The 26,698-nt window shown below is 37.3% G+C and overlaps 3 protein-coding genes across 7 annotated transcripts; 1 reads left to right on the top strand and 2 right to left on the bottom strand.

The window, feature by feature from the left end:
• Positions 1–1,001: 1,001 nt before the first annotated feature.
• Positions 1,002–3,278, bottom strand: LOC114826776 (B-box zinc finger protein 24-like). Its single transcript, XM_029107534.2, has 3 exons — positions 2,867–3,278; positions 1,616–1,921; positions 1,002–1,498 (listed from the first exon to the last, which is right to left on the bottom strand). The coding sequence occupies exons 1-3, from the start codon at positions 3,053–3,055 to the stop codon at positions 1,262–1,264; spliced, it is 732 nt and encodes a 243-aa protein (XP_028963367.2). The 5' UTR covers positions 3,056–3,278; the 3' UTR covers positions 1,002–1,261.
• A 1,887-nt stretch (positions 3,279–5,165) lies between these two features.
• Positions 5,166–6,924, top strand: LOC103421934 (clathrin light chain 1-like). Of its 2 annotated transcripts, none has more exons than XM_070804953.1 (3): positions 5,166–5,328; positions 5,476–6,028; positions 6,422–6,924. In XM_070804953.1, the coding sequence occupies exons 2-3, from the start codon at positions 5,709–5,711 to the stop codon at positions 6,438–6,440; spliced, it is 339 nt and encodes a 112-aa protein (XP_070661054.1). In that variant the 5' UTR covers positions 5,166–5,328; positions 5,476–5,708; the 3' UTR covers positions 6,441–6,924. The 2 variants fall into 2 exon arrangements, with proteins under 2 accessions (XP_070661054.1, XP_070661053.1); XM_070804952.1 differs by lacking the exon at positions 6,422–6,924 and adding an exon at positions 6,132–6,299 and having other exon boundaries at positions 5,181–5,328.
• LOC103421936 (UPF0481 protein At3g47200-like) lies at positions 6,194–26,486 on the bottom strand. 4 transcript variants are annotated; one of them, XM_070804950.1, is made up of 4 exons: positions 26,311–26,464; positions 26,125–26,222; positions 24,881–24,958; positions 6,194–7,860 (listed from the first exon to the last, which is right to left on the bottom strand). In XM_070804950.1, exon 4 carries the CDS (start codon positions 7,818–7,820, stop codon positions 6,456–6,458), a length of 1,365 nt encoding a protein of 454 aa, XP_070661051.1. In that variant the 5' UTR covers positions 7,821–7,860; positions 24,881–24,958; positions 26,125–26,222; positions 26,311–26,464; the 3' UTR covers positions 6,194–6,455. The 4 variants fall into 4 exon arrangements, with proteins under 4 accessions (XP_070661051.1, XP_070661052.1, XP_028964364.2 ...); XM_070804951.1 differs by having other exon boundaries at positions 6,194–7,887; positions 26,311–26,427; XM_029108531.2 differs by having other exon boundaries at positions 26,125–26,486.
• Between the last annotated feature and the right edge of the window lie 212 nt (positions 26,487–26,698).

The following is a 26,698-nucleotide window of genomic DNA, read 5'->3' as shown; positions in this document are numbered from 1 at the left end:
CCGGGGCCCAAAAAAATTAGGGACACCAAAATTATTAGTGTGGTATATTTATATATGTTTTCATAAGAATAAAAATTTATAAAATTTGGTTTAATGACAAGGAAATTTAACTAGAACTGGTGATTTTGTTGTTTGAAATTAATGATGAGGTATTGGGTTCAAAACACCATGTGTGCTTATTTAAATTCCAATTTTTACAAATTTTTTTTCATAATAGTATAAATTTATAAAATTTGGCTAAATGATCAAAAGTTTAATTAGAAGCAATGATTTTTGTATTTAAAATTAACGAGAAGTCCTAAGTTCGAAATGCTGTGTGCATGTTTTTTTTTTTTTTTCAATTCAAGTCTAATAGTAACTATGCGGGTTCCTATTTTTAAACATTTGTTCCAATTCAAGTCTAATTTTTAACAAAGGGTAATGCGTAGACTAAATTTTTAGACCAAATTTGCAAATCATATGACGTGTCATCAAAAGGTTTAATTTGGTGTCCATTTATTACTTATACATATCCTTAAAGACTCGAAAATATCATTATTTTTTTAGTCTTATATTGACGAGGTTGGTAAATAAGAAAAAACACCTCACGATTTATACAAAAACACTTTAAAAGTTCAGATGGAAGATAAAACTCATAATCTATCTAATTGTAAGCTTGAAGTTTTTTGGTTTTCTTCTCTCGATACAAAATAAATTAGTTTTTCCGTGTTTTTAAATTACTGAGTTTGAAGTGCTTTTCTAAATAAATAATTTTTTTTATATGAAGTGAGGGCACATTTTTTGGTGTCGCCCCGAGCCTCAAAAATCTCTAGACTGGCCCTGCTATGAAGACTACCTCGAGCACACGCAATGGAGCCGTTGATAGTCAAGTGAACTCCAATTGGAAGTTAACCCTTGTCTGTCCTTGTTGGGCGAGGAAAGAAATATGTCTGACTAGAAAGGAATGAAATTTCGTGAACTTCACGTGAAAGGGTTAATCGAATGAAGAAATTTTTAATTGTGACGGAAACACGAGTGGTATACCACATGTTTTTATGTAAGTGGTGGGAAATGAAGTAAAATAACAGGCATGTCTCTATGGATTGTCTTATCGCCAAGTAGGCGAAATTACATGCTTTGATGTATAAAAAAAACGGTAAATCCCGAAAATGCTTTATACGTTCTTATATAAATACATAAATACGTACAGGTAGGTACTTAGTATGAACATGTATATAATTCAACTATCAACTAATACCATGAAGTTGATACATGTCTAAAATCAGCCAAGATCAGGGACGGTAAAGTGATCATCGTCGTCCTCCAACATTTCGATCCTAGGCTTCTTGTACGGATTGTTCAATTTAGCGGGTCTATACGAGGTGAAATTGGTTGATTGTGACACCAGAAGCTTAGGAACTTCAGCTACTGCTGCCATGGCTTTTTGAGGAAACTGCTCTTCGCCGAAAACACCCATGTCTGCTATCCATTCAAGTTCACCAAACTCGAACGACTCTTTCTGATGAAAGAAAATGCAAATGACATCTCTGTTAGAATGTGAGCATCCTTACGCGTGGGCGCTTTTTGCGCGTGTACAACTAGATAACAAGCAAATACACAGAGGGATATTTCTAACCTTGTCGGAAGATTCAAAATCTGATAACTGCAGCAAGTCATCAACACCCCAAGGGGATGAGATACCAGAAGCCTGTGGTGTTGGAATTTTTGTTGAAACGATCTTGTGTGAGCTGTGACTACTGGGTGGCTCCAAGCTACTCGGTTCAGTGTCATTAGAACAGCCGGTGCTCAATGCCACTCGGATTCCAGTGGCGAGGAACCTCTGGTGGTTCGCAGAGCGGCTATTTTCCGAATGAATCAATTCATCGCAATCCTGACAAACGAGGGCTCTGTCTTCGACGCAGAATATAAAAGCTGCCTTGTCCTGGGAATCACAAGATGTTTGTGAGAGAGAAACAAAGAAACAAAGCGAGACTGAAATTTGAGGCACTGTAAGAGAACTTGTCAAACTTATGAGATCATTTAGTGACGTTAATTAACACAGATATTGAAACCTCACTCGCATATCCGATGCTAGCTACAACTATAACATAGTATCAGAGCGCACAATTCATTCACGCCAGACTCAACTTCAAATCATGCGTTCAACGTCACTCAATATAATTTATCTACATTGGACATCTCAGTATACTAATTAAATCTTGACACTGACACCCAGTACTTGTGCCTCTCTATTGATTTTTTAACTTGGTTTTGGGTAAGATTTGCTTTTGAAGAACCTAATCTGAGACTACTAGCACTACTACAATTTTTTTAATTAATTTTTTTGTTACAAACCATGAGGTAATTTACGATAAATTTATATAAACTAAAGAAAAAAGGATTCGGACTTGAATGTAGAGGATAAAGCACATTGCTTTAACCAATTTAACTCCGGAGGCAGATTGTTTGTCCTCCTGTTATGGTGTCCTTCCCATCCTCTCCTATTTGTGTGGTCACGGTTAAGCCACGTCAACATTTTATATTGATTTTTTTTATAGAGATAATAAGACAAAAAACAATAGGAATATAAAATGCTGACGTGACTTAATCGTGACCGCACAAATAGGAGGGGATGGGAAGGGCACCATAACAGGAGGGCAGACAATCTGCCTCCTTTAACTCCACCCTATATTAGTGAAAATTATTACAATTGAGCACATAGAAACAATATATTTACCTGAATGAAAGAATTTGGAAAGGTAAACAAAATCCAACAGAAAAGGAAAATTCCTAATTGGAAGTTGGAATATGCTTACTCAATATACATGCTACTTACATACATACATAAGAAAAGAAAGTGGGGAATTAAGTGAAAGAAAAAAATTACTTGGCATATATCACATGTAGGGAGTTTGTTTGACTTTGAGAGGCACTCAAGGAGAAGCCTCTGGTTCTTGCTTGCAAGCTTATTCGCTGCATGTACTTCCACGTCACATTTGGCGCACAGCGCTGCCTCGTCGGCACAACAAATCACCTTCGCCGGAGCCTTCTCGCACGCATCACACTGAATTTTCATCTCCAATATATTAATCCTCCTCCTCCTCCTTTTCTCCACTTGAATATTTCAGAAAACCTCCTAAAACCCTCACCGAAGATTAATGGAGAAGAACAAAAAAAGTCAAATTATTGGATTGGAACGGGGACCTCCAGGTTATGTCTTGTGGCTGTAGAGACACCGAAGATTAATACCCAAGCGTTTGAAAATTAAGAAATGACATCTAGGTCTGTCTAGACGCCAGGCTAGACCCGTCAAGCCGCAACTCTTATTTAAACAGAAAATAGATAATTTTTATTTTTCATTTTATTTATTCAAGAAAAAGCGAGTTATGTAATACTTGGATAAACACTCATTATATGTTTGTTCTTTATGTTTTTAATATGTTCTAATACTTTATAATCTACATGGCATTCTATTTTGTAATTTATGTTTTCCAATATAATTATGTATTTGTTTAGTATAAGTAGACATTTATTTATTTGTTATATAACAAATTTTATTAAAATTAAAACAAGGGGCACAAGCTCCCACTTAAACGCCTAAGCATCCATGCTCGCTGCCCGACCAGCACCTAGCGTCTTTTAGAACTATTATTGCATTAATTCGTATGATTTAGCTAAAGCAGTGTTAACTATTAGATATGATATATCTTTGTTTATATGTCTCCACGATGGAAAGATAAACGCGAATGGGACACTGTATCTTTCTTGGTGCAAATGGGGAAGAGATCATCTCTGGATCTCTCTCATCAAAACCACACAATCAATTAATCCAAACCCTTGAAATTTGATCTAACGGTTAAAATTATTATAACTTGACCCTCTGTTTATAGCCGTTTGATCAAATTTCAAGGGCCCAGATTAATTGATTGCGTGGCTTTGGTGGGAGAGATCCGGAGATGATCTCTTCATGTGCAAGTGTAGATATGATATCACATAATTTACAAGAAAAATAAGACCAACTAATGATTTTGCTTTTGCATCTTTATATGTAGTTTAAATTGTCGCGATGTAATTGTTTGTCTTTGAGGATAAATTTTTCATTATGATCCGAATACGGGTGGTACACCATGTGTTTTTATACAAGTGATGAGAAATTTTATTTTTTAAATTATTAAATTTTTAACACACATATCCCATCATTTGTATAATGACACGTGGTGTACCACTCCGTGTTCTAATCATACTGAAAAATCTCTCGTGTTTGAGTGTCAATTCTATTATACTTGCTTGTATTTATAGGGCTTATAAACGGATGAGGATTCTCTCCAGATCCTTTTTGTGAGGATTCTAGGGATCCTCACATCATGACCGTTCATCTTATATCGTGTGGTCAGTTTTCGTTAGATACTATTTATGTTAATTTTAAATAAATAAATTCAAAATGATTTTTGACTGCACGATGTATAATAAACAAATAGGATATGAGTATCCCTATAATCTCAAAGGATGGCCTATGGTTTGGTTAAGCACGAAGCTCTGTTCGTCTGTGCGTCTGTGTCCAGTAACACATTCAAGCAACAAGTGAATGAAGAGGAAACCCATACCTGAAATCTCAAAGGATGGCCTATGATTTACCTGAGCGCGAAGCTTTGTTTTTCTGTGTCGCAAGGAAGAGGAGAGAACCAGAAAAGCCAAGCTTTGTTCTTCTTTGTGTTGCAAGGAAGATGAAAGGACCCCAAAAAAAAGGGAAAAGGGAAAAGTAAAAAAGAGAAGGAAAAAATGGGACAAAAAAAAGATTTTTTGAGCTATTTAATCTCAACCACCCAATTTTATTAAAGTCAATCCAATGGTTTAGAGAGTGTTCCTCATTTAAAAAAAAAAATAGGGATCCCTTCCCTTAAAAGGACTGTGTGTGTGTGTGTGTGTATATATATATATTCTGAATGGAATTAATTAAGAAACTTGAGAGGTCGAACAAGGAATTAGACATTTATCCTTCCCTTACTTGAGTCTATTTCCTTTGCTTTATTCTATTGCTAATTTGTCCGGGTATACGTGTTGAGAATAAATTCTATATTGATGGATAGAGAGATCTTGCATGTGTTTACGAATTAACATTAGAATATGTTAGAGTCTTCTTCAATTTTCTTTTTTGGATGAATTCAGGGTATCCCCCGCACGTAGGCGAGGACTAATCCCTCGAGCCGGGTTGGACCCCATTCAGGGGGCGAGCTCTCCCAATGTTGGTGGGAGCGAATCAATGTTCTTGGACTCGTTCCCACTAAGGAATTCGTGTGGATCGTTAGAACAATTCTTGGCAACAAAGCCCACAACAGAGAAAGGGAGAAGGTAGTAATTCTAAAACCCATTATGTTCTACTTCTTCCGTAATCCCAATTCCCTCACCCTCCCTCCCTCTCCCTTGCTCGCTTGTACATGCATCTACGATCACCGTCAGTGCTTCATATCTAAGACGTGAATTTGAATTTCTGTGCAGCTGTACCTGGCCAACCAAGAGAAGTTCCACAAAGAAGCTGACAAACATTACTGGAAAGCAATAGCGGAGCTGATACCTCGTGAGGTTCCTAATATTGAGAAGAAGAGAGGGAAGAAAGATCCTGACAAGAAGCCCTCAATCGTTGTCATCCAGGGCCCAAAACCTGGTAAACTGACTGATCTTTCAAGGATGCGGCAGATTTTCCTGAAGCTGAAACAGACCCTCCACCACACATGATGCCGCCCCCACCTGCCAAAGATGTCAAGGATGCAAAGGGAGGAAAAGATGGAAAGGATACAAAGGATGTAAAAGATGCAAAGGGAGGAAATGATGCAAAGGATGCCAAGGAAGGAGGAAAGGACGCAAAGGAAGGAAACGATGCAAAGAATGGAAAGACTAGTTCAACAGCCGCAGCTGGAGCTGCAGATGCAAGCACACCTGTTTCACCTGCCAAAGACGTTGCTGCGAATGGTACTCCCGCCTTATCAAAACCAGAGGCTCCTGCTGAACCAGAGGGTGAGCAACATTCGGAAACCACACCAGATCCTACTGAGTAATGATCCTTCTTATTTTTTTTATTCTTTACATTATATTTGAGTCTGCTGCTTAGAAACTTCCTACAAAGAATTAAACACAATCATTTGTCGATGATCCAGAGTCTGCAGCATGAAATGCAGAGACTGCAGAGATTTCCTTTGTAACTGCAAAACCACCTCTATTGGATTCAATGTTATCACATTTACTTTTTAGCCTTTTGAAATTACACATGCTCTTTTGTTTACACACAATTTATGGAGTAAGAACCAATTTTGTCCTTACAATAATTATCAAACCATCAATTACAGAGCTGCTTTATTTTACAAGAAAAATAAGCAAATAAATACAAACTCGGCGTTTCATTATTTCATAACTTTGCCTGTAGTCACCAAGTCTTGTTTATTTTTAGGTCCTTGGGTGAAGGTTGACCGATTGGAAGGTTACTAATTCTGCTTGTAGTAGGCGAGAATACCATATACTGTCTGTATGGCTGTAAGAATGAGAGCAAGGATGACTGCATTTGAGAAAAGTGACAAGATTGATTTTGGATTATATAGATAATCCCTTTTGATCCCTGCAAGCCAACGCCTTAGTGAGCGACTATGATAATACTGATTCACGTCAAGGGCGAGGGCAGAGTAAAAGAACTTCATGTGTTCAGTGTCATAGCGAAGCCTATCGAAGAAACGAACGGTGTCCTGCACGCTCAAATTGGTGTCTATAATTTCTTTCTGAGTGAGAGAGAGTAAATCTTTGGTAGACTTGATAAGCTGATTGAACAGCATGGCGTAAGACAAAATGGGACATGTGTCATAGTCGCCCACCAACTGACACTGTTCATAGACTATGAGGTTTCTGAACAGAGATTCTGTGTTGTCTTCAATTATCATATATGGAATTTTCATCACTCCATTTACTATGTTGAAGCCTATTTCCAACTGAGATTTCATATACGCTGGTTGAAATTTGACTCCAGTTTCCTCAAGATGTGTCGCTGAGGGAATAGGAGTCCAATGACTCCAATCTCTGTAATACTCCCTTTTTTCCCATCCAAAAAGCGAATTTCTTACTGCGTCAAGTAAATGTCTGATTTCCAATGTCCCAGTCTCAATGGGATAACGCATGTTTTCGGAAAGTTCCAAAGTAAGTTGATATAGAGAAATCTCTTCTGATGTTTTTGTGAGGTTGAATAAACAGTCGAGAACTTGCCATGGAAGCTGGTTTTCAAGCAGCAACAAGTCGTTTTTAAATGTGGAGAACCGCCCTGGGAAAGGCGAAACAGATTTGCGGAGAAGTTCTAAAATAAAGCAACCATCGACCACCATCATTTCTACAAACTCATAGCTACTCAGATGATACGACTTTTCTTCATAGCACTTACGAAGAAACTCTTCTCTGCTTCTAATTTCTTTGACAAACTTTCCCAAACTGGTGTCTGGAGTTGGTTTGCGATTGAGGAGGTGTAGCAAATACCTTAGCTTAGTTTGTTCCATGCCTTGAAGCTTTTCTCTTCCGCGGTGATACGGCCCGATTGAAACCACTTGTGGGACAAAAGCATTTTCATTGTCCCTGACATGTTTAGTAGGGACTCTAAATATGCAAGTATGAACTGGTTCTTCTGTTGATTCCTTGGGAAGCTTTCCTTCTATCCGGGACGCTATTAATTCGTCTTCATTTTCTTCGTTTCCGCTCCAACTTTGGTTACCCACATGACTTATTTCTCTGTCAATTCTCTCTCTCTCCTCTTCTACTTGAATTATGGAGTGATCAGCCTTTGCATTGCTCTCATCAGCTGAGTCTGTCATCATCAACTTTTTTCAGCTCCAAATGTGACTCGCTTACTCTAGTCTGTATTATATATTCACAAGAACAAAACTACAAATAATCAATCCATTAATTGAACTACCAAATTTATTATTTGGGAACCTTACAGAAATTTTATACCAAAACAAAAATTGAAAATATGACTTTACCCCTTGAAATTTAATATTTTTTTTAAGGGACACTTAGGATGCGGTCCCTAGCTATCAGTATTCTTTGATTGAAACCTTGTTAGTTTTTAGTTTTTTATTGAGGTCCCTGACATTAATGTAATAATGTAAATTACTATATTCTTTAAATTAAAAATTAAAAATTGAAATTTGTAATTGTTTATATTAATGAGATTTTAAATAAAACCCATAATTTATGGGATTAAAAATAATTAAATATAAATTATACTCTCTATTATATTGTGTGTGTGTGCGTACATATATGTATGGGTACATTAACCAAAATTAACAAAAAAAGTTATTGTACCAAAACATGGATACATTCTCAAATCAACGAAAAAGAATGTACCCATATAAGTTTAAACATGGATTAAAAAATTTGAAAGGATTTTATATTAAAAAAAGGGTACATTTTACATATAACAAATTGATATATTTGAGAATGGGTACATTTAAGATTAAAAAAATTGAAAAATTATATGAATGGGTACATTTAAGATTAAAAAATTGAGAATCTTTTTATATATATAAAAAAAACTAATAGGTACAAACTTAATTTAATTTAATTTTTTATTATTTTGGAAATGTTTGAATTGAAAATTAATTAGAAGTTTAATAGAGGTGTGAGTATTAAACCCTAAATTAATTACTAATTTTTATATTAAAAAATTATATAATAAACATGGAAATTTATTATCACATTAATGCTAGGGACTTGAATCAAAATTTGATAACTAATAAGGTCTTAGTCAATGAACAGTAAAAACTAGGGACCAGATACTAATTTTTCTTTTTTTTAATTTAAAACCCACCATAATATATATATATATATATATTTTTTTAGTACTTAGAATCCTTTACATTTTTCCAACTTGTTCAGACTAAACGTTTGTTCCTTTACAAAATTTGATTTAGATGCTTTAATCAATTGTCAGCTTAACATTTTTCTATTTATTTAATATATATCCACCTAAGCTAGCTAATAACTAATTTTCTACAATCTCAAAAGTTTAAATTAGTGACTTTTTTTCTACTTAGTACTACGATCTAGTGATATTCATCTTCACTTGTATGTGAGAGGTCTTAAGTTTGATTCTCGTCAAAAGTGAATTTAAACCACATTATTGCTAGCTCATTGTGAGGCTAAGCCCACCTGTCTCCCTTAGTGTAGATAATATTGTTTGTGACACACCCTGACCTGGAATGTCCACCTGGACTACGAATCGAGCTATGTTGGCCGACACCAGGAGGGTGACGAAGCCATAAAGTGTAGTGATGTAGAAATGTGAGTAAATTTAAACCTAAAAGTGCCTAAATGTAAGAGTGCCTAGTCAGCCGGAGCTCCCATTGCACACGTGATGTTAGAGTATAAGTAAAGTATAGTAGAGTGGATTAAGAATTATTCCATCGAAGGTAATCTCTAGTACCAAGATTTGTCAAGAATCCTCGTCGATACGAAAGCTCAGCTACAAGAACATGGAGAGGCGAAAAACAAGGATGAGTGAGCCTAAAAATAAAACTTTGTAAAAACCTTTTTGAAAATGTAATAACCCATCGCCGTAAAACAAGTATAGTTTCCAAACATAACATACTACGTATAGTATGAAAATTACTTACCTTAAAAAAATGCAATACTTCATAACAATTCGTAAATAAGCATTTAACTTCCGGTAATCACAATATCTCGCAGAAATAAACCTTTCATATCGAGTGCTCATTGACATATGCTGACACACGAGTTCATGCAGAGATATTCTGACATGAATAGGATTGAGTGTAATAATGATTTACGCTCTAGTTTTACAATCACGTGAAGACTGCCGCTATGCGCGTCGCATACGAGTCTTAATTGCCTACAACAATCTAGCACAAGACTGGCACCTACAATGGATCCAAAGTGAGCGTACGGTGTGATGTGAACAAACATGTGAAGCCTAGCCCTGGTCCAGGTGAGTATTGACACTAGTGTAGCACACGATGAGCAGATAACGTAAACATAGTCATGCCACAATGATTTGATGGTTCTAGTCAACATAATATTATTCATAGCCGTCAATCTAATTAAGGTATCCCGTAGGATTTATAACAATTTCCTAATTCTCATCGTTGCGACATTTCTTATAATCGTTAATTTAATTACGACATCACATAGAAAATTCGTTATTAAGCCAGAGTCTTTGATAGTAATTGCACCTAAGCATAATATTGGAACCCATTAGTAAAACTCAACTTAAACGATCAAATTTGGGAAAACGGAGTGCGAATTTGGAATCAGGACATCAAAATACGCTAAAAAGGTCCTAGCTACTACAGCAACGCTCAGAGTTAGCAAGCACCTCCAAAGGACGACGGTCATCCCTAAGAAATGAGGAGAACCAGCCAAAAGGTCTCATTTTTCTATAGATCAAATTTTGGAAACTGACCAAGATCATCACTTTCGTTGAAAAACTACAAAAGAACCAGACTTCTGCCCATGTTTAAAGCCATTCCAACTTCGTGGACATGGAAAGATGGACGAAAAACCTGGAGAACTCGAGTGGGACAATGCCTTCTACCCAAATGCCGCACGCCCCGTGAGAAATCCCACTGATGATCGATGAACCCCGGGTGCGGATACGGGGGAAGGAAACCATAATCCATAAATCCCCCTTAAAACATCTCTGGGGGTACTGAGAGCAAAACCTCGCTGTTTAGGGTTCAGCGAACCTAAGGTTTCTAAGAACCAAGAGTAGTGATATTCTTTGAACAAAGATAACCATGTAGGTCACATCTCACCCCGTACTCCGAGCAAGCCGATGTTCTGAATTAGAACACCTATTTCAGCAATAATCGAAAGAGTTCATTTGCCCAAAAAAATTCTCTCAACCAAGGTTCAAGTCGTTCCATGGTGACTCCGACCGTGATTACCATATCATGCATTATAAAAACATCATGGTGTTATACAGCAACAACGATGCTTGGATGTGCAAGATGTTCCCGTCCACCTTGGAGGGACCCGCTATGAGGTGGCACTCGGAATTACCTGCCAAGTCCATTGACTACTTTGAAACTATGGCTGTCTTATTTACGAATACTTATTTTGTACACCGTGATGTCCGAAAACGCCACGAAGCTATGTTCAGGTTACTCCTTAAACTAGAGATGGAAGTCTTCGAGCCTATTTGAAGCGCTTCCATGCAGAATTGGCTGAGGTGGAAAAACCAAATGACAAACTCGCGACTATGGCAATCAAACGAGACCTCTATGTTCATTTGATTCTTTCTCAGAAGCTAAACAAAAAGAAGTACGACTATGATACTCTAGCTGAATGCTTTGATATCACATACACTCTGACCAACTGGGATGATAAGAGTCAAAGGATAGCTGTTGAACTAGATTACTCTAGGAAAATTGACATAAGAAGGGTGGATAAAGACACTATCCCACCTTCTTTGCGACAGTTTATGAGAGGAGAGTGTCGAGACAAACAAGTCATATCAAATCCTAAGCAGTACACTACCTTGAACATTACCCTTAATAACATCCTCCATAGTATAAAGGACAAACCCTTCCTCTGACGCCCAAAACCACTCTCAGAATATCTGGCTAAGAAGAACCCAAATGAATACTGTTCTTTCCACAAAAGTACCGGCCACGCCACCAAAGGTTATTGAGCGCTGAGGGATAACATCGAGGAATTACTAGATCAGGGGCACTGTTGGGAATTCGTCAGAGATAAGGTAAGAAAAGAAAATTTGGCCAAACCCAGGGAAAAGGGATCTGCCGAATAAGCACATTGATGATGAAGATCGACAATTTGCAAAGAAATCGACCCTCAACATAAACTTCATCCATGAAGGATGAATGCAAGCAGTAAAGGGGTTACGAGAAATCTGGTGACAGTCAGCTTGAAATGGATACTCCGTCGTCACTTTAAGATCGAATAACAATAAAGGGTAACATAGACTACACGCGGTTTGATTCCCTTCCCGGGATATGTAGGCAGTCCTCTGCAGACCTAACTGCAACTCCGTCGTCTCCGCGAAGACAAGTCCATAAAGAACTCATCTCCTAATGCCCCACCATAGGCTTATTGTCAAAAGTGATCCCTTATGTAATTTTTATGTCATATCATCCTTTCGTTAGAACTACACTAGTGATTTGATTCTCCATCTAGGAGATATGTAGGCAATCATTCCCGAATTCAATCACACCCCCTTGTAAACCAAATTTACTTGGTTCGTGAATAAAGAAGCATATGTTTGTCTCAAATATGTGTTTTTTTTTTCAATGATGCAGGGAGTACCCTACTCATTCAAAACAGGGCCTTAACTTTGAAAACTTCGCATCAATGGAAGTCTAAAAATATTCAAAGTTACACTATCAGATGGCCTCTTTTTGCCCAATCTGTCTGGAACAGTTAGCAGCTTGGGAGACTCAAACCATAATAAGTGCGGTTACAATTGGTGGGCTACAGACACGAGCACATGGCTCATTGACCCGGAAGTCTAATGCACCCTCTGGTCTTCGAAAAGTTTATGCAACCAACAAGGTTGTGGGTTATAATATTCAAACCTGGGCTCTACGCCATCCGAGAGAATAGTTGAAAGGGCGATCCGTAACTCATCCGAAGGCGGCTCTAAAATTTGACCCTGAGTACGACTACTTCTATCTCAGACCAACTTACTAAGTTAAGTAAGCTCTACAACGCCAAATGTTAGTAGGTTCGAAAGAGGCATCCATACTAGGTAATCCCCAAGATAAATTTATTCCAATAGAGCTCCGATACACGGAAATGCTTTAGCCAAGCCAACTAAATTAGTCCGATCGAGAACTCTCAGTTTCAACGCTTATGGTCTGACAAAAGGATTCAAAAAGAGTTTTCGATTCACAAGCAAGCGACCACGTCTCCAACGAACTTTCACTGGGATAAACATTCAACAAGAGCTAAAAAGTACATATCATTGCATAACGTTGCAACGAAACTCAAAAAACCCAGAAAGGGAATAAGAATAATAGGTAAATGGGAGGACATTCCCGATAAGCAAAATATCATCATCTCTGGTCTAGCGTAAATAGTAGAAAGGCAAAGGGTTTTCTATAGGTATTAACACCTGGTATTAGAGTAAGGTGGTACTCTGAGTATCGCGATGTGTACCTGATAGGCATTTTACTACTCATATGAACGGGCTTAAATCTCCTATTTTACTTGCAAGAATCACAAGGTTATTGTAGTATAAACGGATCTCGCAAGGTCGTCTCCACATGGATTATTAAATAATTTGAAACTAATCAGATTCCATTTAATTATTGTAAAGTAGAAATTGAGGTGATTGATTTTATAACCTAATTAAAATAAAACGAAATTAATGAATTAAAATAAACAATCTGCAATATTAAAAACTAGAATGAAAAGAAAATAGTTTCGAGAGAAATCAAATTAAGAAAACACTAGGGTTCCACCATCACCTAGCAATCCTATGAACTTTTACCAATTACTCATGATTTACACATGCCACTTTGAAGGTTAGATTTTCCTAATTCATATTCTACTTGGAACCTCCAACATAGAACGTATATCTAACATGCAACCCGTCCGGACGTTCGGATCAAATATGAACATGAAAGACTCATTATGCTTTATGAAAACCCTTTGAAAAACCATGCAACCCTTAAGACATGGTGTTCATCCTAAGCGAAATTACAATTATTAATCACAAGAAGCCAGCGTCAATTTCAGGGAACCTTCCGACCAAAATTGCATCAAATTACTTTTCTAAAGATCCTAATGGTGATCAGGCATTAAAAGAATTAGATAGTTTTTATCCCAGTGATTAACAATTCAAAGTATGCATGCAATCAATCATAAGCAATTAAATAAAAATCACATATTCATGCTAAGGCTCAAGGCTTCGTCCTAGCAAAAGGAATTAGTTACGCATATTCATAATTGAAATCATAGAAAATATATTCAAGAAAATGATTGAAAGCACCTTCAAGTAAAAAGTCTCCAAAACCCTAACAATTCTCTCTGTCTCCAAAATTGCATAAAATAAAGCGTAAAGAAATATGGTAGACGGCCAAGCAATATATCTGCTAAGCCTCCCACCCAAACCCTAGGAAACTAAAATTAATAAAAACCCAATAAATTAGGAAACGTAACCCTAAATTAAATGGTAAAATTCGTCTAAAATCTGAACAGCCACGTTTTGGACCCATAAGCTGCTCCAAAACTGGCTCAATATAGCTGGATTTAATGTTTGGAATATTCTGAACACTTCTCCAGAAGGCCACAAACCCATCCGAGGTCATCTTGGGCTCCAAAAACGCAATTTAAGCCCAAAAACGTCATTTTCCAACACTGCGCATCACTCCTTTATTTTATCGCCAGAAAATAACCGCTTGGTGGAAAAATCCCAAATTTTGATATGATCAAGCTAAGTGACTCATGAACGTCCTACAACTGGAATTACTCCAAAATTCGTCCATTTGGTCCTGTTTTGCTCTAGAGGAAGTCGGAAGTCCTATATTGAAAATACAATTCAAAGTATCAAAGTTCTTCCAAAATATTAACCAAAATATACTAAGATTAGGGTAAAATATATAATATAAAATCTACTCATCAGTACCCTTACAAGTGCTAAGTTTGGTAGATGATGTTTTTCTGAATCAACATCATCAAGAGGAGGCTGTTATGCTTAGTCTCGGGCCCACAAACTTAGCTGTTCACCTTTCTTCTTGTTGTTCCAAAGTTAGCTTACCCTGGATAGTTAGCTAGATCGGGGACACAACTAGAAAAATACAAAGAACAAGAAAGGAATACTCTCGGATAAAAAGCTTAAAAGACTCAAAGCACGAACATGGGCAAAATGTTCAATGAATAAGACATGCTTTCATTCTAGCCAGGCAAAGCATAAAGAGGAAAACTGCTCTGCAACTTTGAAGTCTGTTACATCCATATGATCAACTAAAGAGAAATTAACAAGACGAGTATTAGTAATAGTAGTATCTTTCTTCTTTACTTGTCCTTGAAGATTTCGAAGGAGGCTCACTTTGCTTCGATGAGATGAGCATCGATGCATCAACCACAAGAAAAGAAGGCACTGGTAAACCGACTACCCTTATTTTATCCTGGTATTATTGTCATAGTTCTGTGCCTAAGTTCGACTGGGAAAGGGACCTCATGAGTTTAAATACTCACATTCTTGGTGTCGAAGTAAGTTGATACCCTAACCATCGCAATACGAAATTTTCGCGAATGCTAAGTTTAGAGGTTCGTCTACTTTGGAAATATTTATTTGATCGACAATTTTTGGTTTAGAGGTACAAGATAGGCATATCTTTACGCAAGTGCATGTCTATTATCAAAATCTCAAATGGGATCAATTTGGTACAAAAGTTTGGGGGAGACAAACCCTCACCCTTGGCAATGAAACATTTGAAAAAAAAATACACAATGTTCCTGGCTAAAGTTATCAAGGTCCGCTATCATAATAGAAATATGTTACACCTACCTTACTGCATTCCGAGTGTGGCATTATATTTAAGGAGAGTATTTAGATCGTTCGCCCAAAGAGAAGATGGAGAAGAACGGAGACAAATAATTCACAAGGGCATCCCACCACTTTGAAGAAATCAGACTCCGATTTAAATTTTGCACTTAGAATCCTACAGAGAAGAAGGTTGGTGATGGGGCAACCCTGTGGAATCCAAACACTTAAGCCATATGAGTATCATACGAGTGAATGTTTGAATGAAAACCATCACCGCTACAATCATCCAACATCAGATAATGAAGGAAGCGGCAGCTAACAACTCTTTGAGGAATTTCAAACCTATGGCATAGATCAACTCCCATGCAAGATTTGCATCGAAGGTGGCGCATGGGATGAATATTATAGAACAAGTTGCAGAAAGAAGGGAAACATTTTTTTGAAGGTTTGTAGAAGGCGACATTGTTTTCTGGGATTGCATTTTTTCTCAACAAAAAAACTCAAAAAAGGATTAGATTTAGGCAAGGAAGGTGTAGGCATCATGGCAGAAAATAGGAAAGTTTGAAGGAAACCGCTGCTTGATAGGGCTATATAAAGGAAAACCACCAAGAGATCTCACCGTTGAAAGTGAAAAGACGCGTATCTTGAGGTCAATATACACGAAGATTGATGATAATTAATAAAATGTGTGGAAAAATTTACCACGTAAAACAGAGGCGTTCGTCCTCATGGCAGTGGATATTTTTTCATAATTCCAAAGATTACACGATGTAAATCGAAGTGACTAGACTACCTAGCTTTAAAAGATGATCCGGACTTGATTGTAGGAACTTGAAGATTAAATGGTATGTATTTCAGCATATTGCGAAAGGCATGGTCTTTGGTAACAATCCATCCTTAAGGGGAACAAGTTTAGGGTTTAGGGTTTCGGATAGTTAGGGGCAATTGTGGGACCATGATTTTCTAGGGCTAGAGTAAAGCTATTCCGAATAATATTACCTCAGAAGTTCGATCATGGATTCACCAGCTTTTGACGGAGTATCAGACAAAGTAGGATGCCACCATCATTCTGCTTCAGGGCACTAGGCGGAGCCTAAGAAACTTCGCTGAATGACCATGCTTGTTCCGCAAAACACGCGATTTGATCCGGATATAGACTAAATCAAATCCTATAAGTCTTGGAGTCCCTACAATCTAGGGATAGACTTGTGCTGCAAGTAATCACACTTCTAAGAGGATGCAATATCTACTTACTAGATATCCTAAAAAGGTCTCTCCCACGGTATAAATACACCCACCTAGGTTTCATCTATGGTAATGCAATCTATAAGCTTGAATTCTCTTGCCCACTGCTTGAGTCTCAAATCATTCACTGACTTTACCGTCAGAGAGCTTTTGGACAGCACGCCTCCCCTCTAGCCAAGGGTTTGCTTACGGTTGTTTACTATTTTGTAGGTTGTTCCAGACTACATGGATTTGTACTCAACCATTGCTTACGAAGGTGCAGAGTTTTGATTCAAACACCTTTCTATAAACGATATTTGGAAAATGGTTTTGTGTAAGTAAAAGACAAGAGGCTCAAAAGACAAATACAATTTTGCGTTTTTATAATTACATAATGCGTGAGTTAATTGAATTCAGTAATACATTTTTAATAAAAAGATTGAAAACAAGTCTAGTGTTTAAATATACTAATATGACAATTTAAAAAAGAATTGGAATTAGAATTAAAAAAGTGATATAAACATTGTATTAAAGTGTGATTGTGTAAATCTTAGATTAGATTTGATACTAGTTATTCTTCCTTATTAGGACTTGTATTCCTTGGAGGAGAAGGATTCTTTCCTCTCTTATTACTATAAAGAAAGACACTGCATAAGGGGAATACCATATCCTCTACACAACTCTACAAACACTTCTCTCTCCCTACTCTCTATGATGTGCCTTCCTCTCTCCCTTGTCAGATTAAAATAAGCCACAACACGTTATTAGCATGCTCCTACCGTTGCGCTTAGGAATCTGACGTGGAAGATTTCTTCATCAAACTAGTTCATCAATATCATCACGCAATCAGGTTCTTCCAAAACAAAGGTTTTTATATCGATATTTTTGTAGCCTTGATAGCATGAACCTTCACCATAATGCATGACCCAACTTTATGTTTTTTTGAATTTTAGATTCTACATAAATTGTTTATGCATTATATCCATAACTGTTGAATTATGTGAATTGATATTACCATGAATTGCATCAAACATCTACTTATGCCTTGAATTATTTGTTAAATATGCATGATTATAATCTGAAAAAAAAATTAAAATTAATTAAATTAGGGTTTCGTTGGGAACCTAGCGTGCGACGACTGGAAGCCGTGCTGCCAAGCTCTCCGAGCCGAGCCTCAAGAACCAGCCATGGAGCCAGAAGCTCCAGGCCCTACAACACAAAAAACTCGAAGCCAATAATGGCGTCCTCGTCCTTGACCACCATGGGCATGGCCTGCAGCTAACACCCCGAGCCTTTGGTCATTGTCACCGACGACTAGAAGTCGTCCCCGACGAAATTTGGTTTGGATTTTTTTAGGGTTTTGGTTTTTGAACGTCAAGATTAAACCCCTCAGTTCACCACCGTGGTCGTTGCTGACCGATGTTACTCGCCCCAAGATTTCTGACCAAGACATAATTGCAAGTAATGGCGGCGCTGGTCATCCCTTTCGATGTGCATACCCAGTACGGCTCGATTTTTGTCTTTGGTCCAACTCACGGCCCATTTGGGCCTTGACCCATCTCGGCTTGTAACAAAGAAACTTTTTTTTTCTTGGGCCTAAAAACCCAAGCCCGCTGCCACTCACCCCAAGCCCACGTGACATTAGCCCGTAGGGCTATGATGTCCATATGCACTGCGATGTACCTAATCACAGCCCCGCATAGTTGTGGTGCACCCATGTGCCATGACGTACATGATTACGACCCTCGGGTCGCACCAGAGCCCAACCCTTATGTTGGTGTATCTGTGTCGCGAAGCATTAGAGCGCACCCCGTTTGGGCTTACTTCTGCAGCCAAATTTTTTTTAAGCCAATGGGCCTGTAGCCTGTGCTTATCCTACCCCAAAATTTAGGCTTGGACTCCACGATACTAGACTGATTAGCCCACCCGTGGGTTTTGGCACATTATTTTTGGGCCTCAAGTTTTAATTACCTATTTCTTTTAGGCACTTTAGGTTTATAATTTTTCTCCCATACTTTAATTTTGGGCTGAAGACCAAATAATTAATTAAATTATAATCATAGGCTCAGAAGACCTATTTGCATATTTTTATTGCATATTTCTGTATATATATTTGTGTTTGTCTACATGAACATATTAACTTGAAGTTCATAATTCTTTTGAAACCTGAAGTTTTTCGAAACATGCCTTGTTTGAAAACCTGAAGTTTTCCTTAAAACATCACCCATGAAAGCCCGAAGCTTTGTCATGTAACTTTAAACCAATAAATGTCTATTAGAACATGAACGTTATACTTTTTTGTGAATGGATTGATTTGTCTCCATTACACTAACCATATTCTTGTCCATTTACTTTGTGACAAAGACATGTCGAATTTGAACAAACTCAACTTCACTGCTTTAGAGGTCTCCGGAAGAAACTACCTTAAGTGGGTCCAAGATGTGAAGCTCCACCTCACCGCAAAGAATTTACGCTCTGCTATTGAAGCTGAGGAAGATGATCTGATTGGCGAAACTAAGAAAGCTTCTACTATGAACTTCATCTGAAGACACATTCATGATGCACTGCAAACCAAGTACCTTGCTAAGGAAGATCCACGAGCACTTTGGGTTGTTTCAGCAGATCATTTCAATCGCAAAAAGGACATCTTTTTACCTGAAGCAAGACACAACTAGCAGCATCTGCGCTTCCAAGACTATAAAGCCTGTGAATGAATATAATTATGAAGTTTATCGATTCCAATCACTTCTTAAGTTCTGTAATGAGGATTTGACTGAAGAGATTCTCCTAGAGAAAACCTATTTGACCTTCTCTGCTACCAATATTGTCATGCAGCAACAATATAGGGTTCATAAGTTCACTAGGTTTTTGGATTTGATCTTTGTTTTACTTCTTGCTGAAAAGAAAAATCTGTCGTTGATGAAGAATCAAGCTTGACCTACTAGGGTGACTGATGTGCCTAAAGCATACGTCACAAACCAACGCCCAAAACGCCAACATATGCGTGGTAGGGACAGCCAGAAGCCACCTCGTCAAGGTCAACGGAGCCAAGGCCCATCTAAGGGAGGTCCGACCCTATAAGTGTTCTAACCTCGCTCCCAAGCCCTCGAAGTTCAAGAATAAGAGCAAAGCACCTGACACCATGGATGAGGATATGTAATATCGCTGTGGTTCAAATGACCATTGTTCCTATGTGTGTCGTGCTCACCTGAAGGTTGTAGCTGAATATCATTCTTATCATAAGAAGTTTGAATCAAATTTTATGTAAGTGGATGAACTGGAAAGTACCAAGATGGAAGTTTCTGATTTTCAAGAGGCCGTTACCCCTATGAAAGATTAGAATCTTAAACATGGACCATTTTTTCGTTGAATTTTAGACCCCCAGGGCCAAATTCCACTAAGGGGCTTTACCCCCTTCTTGTTTTTTGGTTTAAGTTTGAACAATTTTCCTTTATGTTTGGATTATTTGTTGGTGATTTTTTTTTAAAATTTTGGATACTATGTTTTTTTAATTACCATCCTTGAATATTTAAATTGTTTTGAAAGGATATTTGTTTTTAGAACTTTTATGCATGTGACCAATTTACATTAATTTTATTCCTAGGTATGACCAATGGGAAAGTTAGTTGTCTAGTAGATAGTGCAACCACGCACACCGTTTTGTGTGAACACATATATTTCACTAACTACATACCTAAGAGTACACCTCTGACAACCTGATCGAAGGATACGGTAAGACACGTATAATGTTGTCCAATGATACAATCTTGACCATTGATGAGGCACATTATTCTCCACATTTTGGAAGAACGTTGTTGAGTTTCAAAGACATTTGAGACAATAATTACCACGTTGAAACCTATGTAGAAAATGGAGATGAATTTATGTGCATCACTTCCTACGAATTGGCCAGAAACGTATTCTAGAGAAGATGGAGCGTATCTCGAGTGGTCTACATACTACAACCATACGCCTTATAGAGAGCCACTATGTGGCCGACCCTACCTCATGGATTGAGCACAAAATTATACTTTGGCATTACTGTTTGGGACACCTTAGACGAACAGCGATGTGCCGTATCCTCAAATCTTCACATGGACATTCATTAACCCATAATTTAGGTTCGATTCAAGGGATTGCATGTCAAACCTGCTTTATTGGAAAGCTTATCATTAAGTCTTCTTATGACAAGATTCGCTTGAATCCTCTTATTTTTCTACAAAGGATTCAGGGGGATATTTGTGGACCGATTCACTCTCCATGCAAACCATTTAGATACCTTATGGTATTGGTTGATGCTTCCACACGTTGGTCACATATGTGGTTATTGTCCACAAGAAACAATGTCTTCTCCAAATTGTTGGCACATGTTATCAAGCTCAGGGCTCACCACCCTAATTATTCGATCAAATCTATTCGATTAGATAATGCTGGAGAATTCACATCTAAAACTTTTGATGACTATTGCATGTCGGTTGGGGTTGAAGTTGAACATCATGTATCCCATGTTCACACCAGGAATGGCCTGGCAGAGGCATTCATTAAACGTTTGTAAATGATTACATGATCATTGGTTATACGTACCAAGCTCCCGATCACTGCTTGAGGCCATGCAATATTGCACGTAGCCGTGTTGTGACCCAACCATATAGTGCATTTCAGTTGGTTACCAGATACGAACCCGACATATTGCATCTGCACATTTTTTGTTATGCGGCGTATATGCCGATTTTGTCGCCCTTAAATACAAAAATGGGGCCTCAGCGAAGGATGAGAATCTATTTCGGATATGATTCTCCTTCAATTATTCGTTACACAATCTTTTTACCACTCGTTTGGTGGATTGTTACTTCTATGAGACAGTCTTTCCGTTGTTAGAGGGAGATAAAAACGTCATCGTTCTTGAAGAACGATGCGAATTATCGTAGACGACTCCTACTCTATCTCATTTAGATCCACGCACCGTTCAATCTGTAACTAAAGTGAAATGCATATTAGATCTTCAAAGCATGCTAGATGATTTCACAGATCTAGGGTGAGTGACAAGATCACATATTCCAGCTACAAAAGTGCTTGCAAAGATGGATGTACTAAATGTATGACAAACTTCCCTTCTGGAGGCTCGGGATGCCAATTCGACTAATCCACGTATATTAGTGGCTAGCCAATCCTCTGCCCTTGCGTAAAAGCGTGGCAGACCTCTTGGTTCAGATGATTCACACTCCTGGAAAAGGAAAGCCACGACACAGGTTACTGAGCCTATCTTGAATCTAATTATCACTTACTCATTCTATCTAACTTATGACGAAATTCTAGATTAGGGAAGCGTCCTTAAAGGGACAAACCCACCTCCCCAGAATTGCGAGATTTCGGTCCATTATGCTAGCTTGGATGATGTTTAGTGTAGAAATGAGATGATAATTGACAATGCATTAGCGTATCCAGTAGTTACTAAGATCATGTTGAGCGATGACATTGAACCTAGTTCCATTGATGAATGTCGATGGAGAACTGATTTGTCAAACTGGAAACAAGCAATCCAAGTCGAACTCAATTCGCTTGCAAAATGTAAGGTGTTTGGACCTGTAGCTCATACTCCTCCACATTTGAAGCCGATTGGCTACAAATGGGTTTTCGTTCGGAAAAGTAATGAGAAGAACGAAATTATGCATTTCAAAGCTCGTCTTGTTACGCAAGACTTCTCACAACGCTCCGCGATTGACTGTAATGAAACTTATTCACCCATTATGGATGTGATTACTTTTCATTACCTTATTAGTTTGGAAGTTTTCGAAAAACTGAGTATGCAGCTTATGGACGTAGAAATTGCGTATCCCTATAAGGATCTTGATATGGAAATTTATATGAAAGTTCTCGGAGGACTTACTTTGACTGGATCAAATAGTTCCAGACCTCGAAACACGCTCTCAATTTGGCTGAGGCGTTCACTATACGATTTGAAGCAATCCGGAAGAATGTGGTATAACCATTTAAGCGAGTATTTGACTAGTTAGAGATATGTGAACAATGAATTATTCCCTTACGTGTTCATTAAGAAGTCACATTCCGGTTTTACGATTGTTGCAGTTTATGTCGATGACATGAATCTCATCGGAACTTCTGAAGAACTCGAGAGAACTGTCGCGCACATGAAATTAGAATTTGAGATGAAAGATCTAGAAAAGGCTCGATACTGTCTCGGTCTTGATATAGAGCACTGTTCGGATGGAATCTTAGTACTTCAATTGAACTATACCCATAAGGTGTTGCACTGCTTTAACGAGGATAAAGTGAAGCCTTCGAGTACTCTTATTGTTATTCAATTGCAAAATGAGATCCCTTTCGTCCGAAGGAGGATAAAGAAGAGATTTTGGAACCCGGAGTTCCTCATCTAAGTACGATATGCGCTTTTTTATACTTAGCTCAATGCCAACATCTCATTCGTTGTTAATCTTTTGGCAAGATATAGTAATGCACTAACATGCTGACACTGGACTGGTGTTAAAGACATATTCCATTACCTTAAAAGTATTACAGATCTGGGCCTGTTCTATCACTATGGATCCTCGAGTGATGTCGTAACCCCTAGTTCTCGAGTCGATTCCCGCCTTGTTAGTTATGCCGACGTAGGTTACTTTTCTGATCCGCACAAGGCGCTCTCTCAAACGGGTTACGTCTTTACCATTGGAGGCACCGTAATATCTTAAAGGTCAACTAAATAGACCTTAATTGTCACTTCGTCTAACCATGCTGAAACGCTCACCTTATATGAAGCTACTCGGGAATGCTTCTGGCTGAGAGTAGTTGTGGGCCATATTCGAAGCTCCTGTAATCCTTACCTTATTTTTGACTTCCCCATGACAATGTATGAAGATAACGCAACATACATTGAACAGCTCAAGAAGGGTTACATCAAATGAGACAACACCAAGCACATGGCACCGAAGTTTTTCTTCTCACTTCAACAACAAGAGCTCAGAAGATTGAAGTCACACAAATCCATTCACAAGACAACATGGCCGACATTTTCACCAAATCACTACCGAATGCGACGTTTCAGAAGCTTGTTCAAGGAATAGGTATGCGTAAACTTTCTGAGTTGTAACATTGTTAGTTCTCTTTGGAATTATGTCAAACTCAGGGGGAGTATCTTGAAGTATACTTGCTTGATCTTAATGTACTCTTTTTCCCTACAATTAGGAGCATTTTTCCCTTTAGGTTTTTGCTATCTAACGAGGTTTTGACGAGGCACCCACCTTGGGTTGATCATATCCCTGATGAAGTCCCGTAGATGTTTCATTTGACTTTGCATTTTCTCATGCACTTTTCCTTAGACTATGTGTTTTGTCCTTACTCGGGGTTTACCATAGCCATTGGGTTTTTTTTTTTTTTTTTTTTGAGACTTAGTTCCATATGCAATTTCCTATTTTGTTTGAGACTAGCGTGTTCCAAGAATTAGTGTTGATGAGTCGACTTCCTCAGCTCAACATGATGCCAAATCTACTTGAGTATTTACACACTCAAGGGGGAGTGTTATAAACATTGTATTAAAGTGTGATTGTGTAAATCCTAGATTAGATTTGGTATTAGTTAATCCTAGATTAGATTTGGTATTAGTTATTCTTCCCTATTAGGACTTGTATTCCTTGGAGGAGAAGGATTCTTCCTTCCCTTATTACTATAAACAAAGGCATTGTGTAGGGGTAATAACACATCTTCTACACAACCTTACAAACACATCTCTCTGCCGCGCCTTCCTCTCTCCCTTGTCAGATTAAAATAAGCCACAACAAAAAGGTAAAAGTAGGGAGTCGGAGAGAAAAAGTGTAGGAGTAAAACTATGGCTACTTGTGGGGAGTAATTTTTTTTCTAATCTAATATTTTCTTTCAATTATGTATAAAAGGGTATAATAATAATTTTATTAATTTTGTGTTTGGTAGCCTAGAGACATATATAATGACAAAAAGTAATGATTTGTGTTTGGTACTAATGTTTTTGTAATGGATAAGATAACGGCACTGTTGGTGGAGATGGTGGTTGCAACAAGAATTTGAAGTACAAATAACAATTCTCAAATGAAACTAACATTTTCCAAATGAAATTAACTTTCTGGGCAATTTAATTTTTAGAGTGCAAATAATAATTTGCAAACGAATTATACAACAAGATAAAGTACATACCGAAGCTTCTAATCGAGAAGTTTTTGCAAATCTTTTCGTTTTGTTTATGCTTTCTAATAAGCTTTCTTTTGGAGACAACTGCATGGCAAAAGCAAAAGGAATGTTATATTATTTCGAGATCATCAATGTATGTACGATTTACAAGTCCATCACGATTTTCCTAATAGTTCTTGGAGTACGGATGAACTTTTGATTAATTTTAAGAGAAATAATAATTAAATTATATAGAGCGTCATGAGGAAAGAATATGATAAATGTCTATAAAAACAGAATTCATTATTCTAGACAAATAGTTCAATGTGAAATCTATTTCTCTTCTTCCATTTTGAGTGTTATTTCTCCTTTGACATTACTACATCTAAATTACATATTAATAGAACCCTCTTTGTCAAAAAAAAAAAAAAATGGTAAAAAAACTATTTAGTCTTCTATCACAAAAAAAAAGTTAAGGGTAATAATGTAATTTTACAAAACAAAATTTTGCTATTTTTTATTTAAACCTTACATACAGGTGATTTTAAATTTTCTATTTTTTTTATTAAAAAAAAAAAAAAAAAAAAAAACCTCTCTCACTTCCTCCCACTTCAATGTCCACGTTCAATCACTCTCCTTCAGTTTTAAAAACAAAAATAAAAAATTTCACACACAAACTGTGTGTGGTTATGCTATTAGTAATTAATAGACTAACAATATTAGTACTACGGTTTAGTTGCATTCTTTTTTATTTGAAAGTGAAAAGTCTTAAATTCAATTCCCGTAAAAAACGAATTTGAATTATATTATTGCTACACCCTCCCTGAACATAATATCATTTGTTAGAAGAGAAAAATGGGATATTAGAGTTTGATTCTGTAATTTCTTAACACTGCACGGACAAGCGGTGTACATCTGGAGTGCCAATTGTCGTACTCTTCATTCAGCTATACCGAACACTTTCTCTACGGAACAACCCAAAAAAATAAAAAAATAAAAGTAGAAGAAAAGAGATTGGAAAAAGGGTAGAGGAACCGGAGAAGGAAAAAAAAGTCAAATTGCAAAGAAACTGATTGCCTTTTTCATACAGGAGTAGGGTTTTCCTTTTTCCATACAGGAATATTAGATGAATGAGCCCACCAAATCTTCAACCGCACAGATCCAGCAATATCTTTTAAAAAATGATGATGAATATTTCCAGAAATCCTTGAATTAACAGTTTGAGAAGTAAAACACAGAATGAAGTCAAAGAAGGAAACGGAAGGACATACCTTATTTTCTTCTTAAGCTTAAACAAGTAAGAACAAGCTGCAAGTAAACCAGTAAGAATGGAGGCGGGTGCGTAACTCTTTTTTTTTCTTCTAACAAGCTGCAATTAAAATCAGAGAAAACATAAAAACGGAAGTGTGAACAGAATTATAGATTAGGAATACAGGAAATCTGAAGGCATAAGTAACCTTTCATGTTCTTGGAATAAAAGATGAACACATATGCAGGCAGAAGCTGTTATCTTTCTTAGCAGTAGCTTCAAGCTTGGCTTGGAAATGACAAGTCAAGCAATGCTCTAAATAAATAGTCCATTTGTTTAAGTCAAGCATATCAGAAAACAATGCTATCAATAATTGAAGGAAACGACTAGTAGCGCAACACGCGTCCAATTTTGTAAAAGACAGACACTATTTTTGGAATTTTCAAACCAAAAGAGGAATGCGCTAATTTAGTAACTGAATTATTATCAAAGTAAAAATTAGGTTTTTAAATTATGTTTTTAGAAAAATTAGTTCTTAAACTAATTAAAAATCTGCTAATTGTTGTAGGCCTATTTGATTGAATGATTTAGGGTTT

Source organism: Malus domestica, chromosome 09 (genome assembly GCF_042453785.1).
Source record: "Malus domestica chromosome 09, GDT2T_hap1".
NCBI lineage: Eukaryota > Viridiplantae > Streptophyta > Magnoliopsida > Rosales > Rosaceae > Malus > Malus domestica.
Note: the sequence above shows the minus strand (reverse complement) of the source record. Positions and strands in the feature narration are given on the sequence as shown.

Excerpts from the sequence above, each read along its gene's own strand:
- LOC114826776 (XM_029107534.2), bottom strand. The coding sequence starts at position 3,055 with ATGAAAATTCAGTGTGATGCGTGCGAGAAGGCTCCGGCGAAGGTGATT. Across the intron at positions 1,922-2,866 it reads CTACATGTGATATATGCCAA|GACAAGGCAGCTTTTATATT; the intron begins GTAATTTTTTTC and ends TGTGATTCCCAG. Across the intron at positions 1,499-1,615 it reads ATTTTGAATCTTCCGACAAG|AAAGAGTCGTTCGAGTTTGG; the intron begins GTTAGAAATATC and ends TTCTTTCATCAG.
- LOC103421934 (XM_070804952.1), top strand. The coding sequence starts at position 5,709 with ATGATGCCGCCCCCACCTGCCAAAGATGTCAAGGATGCAAAGGGAGGA. Across the intron at positions 6,029-6,131 it reads ACCACACCAGATCCTACTGA|AGTCTGCAGCATGAAATGCA; the intron begins GTAATGATCCTT and ends TCGATGATCCAG.
- LOC103421936 (XM_029108531.2), bottom strand. The coding sequence starts at position 7,820 with ATGATGACAGACTCAGCTGATGAGAGCAATGCAAAGGCTGATCACTCC.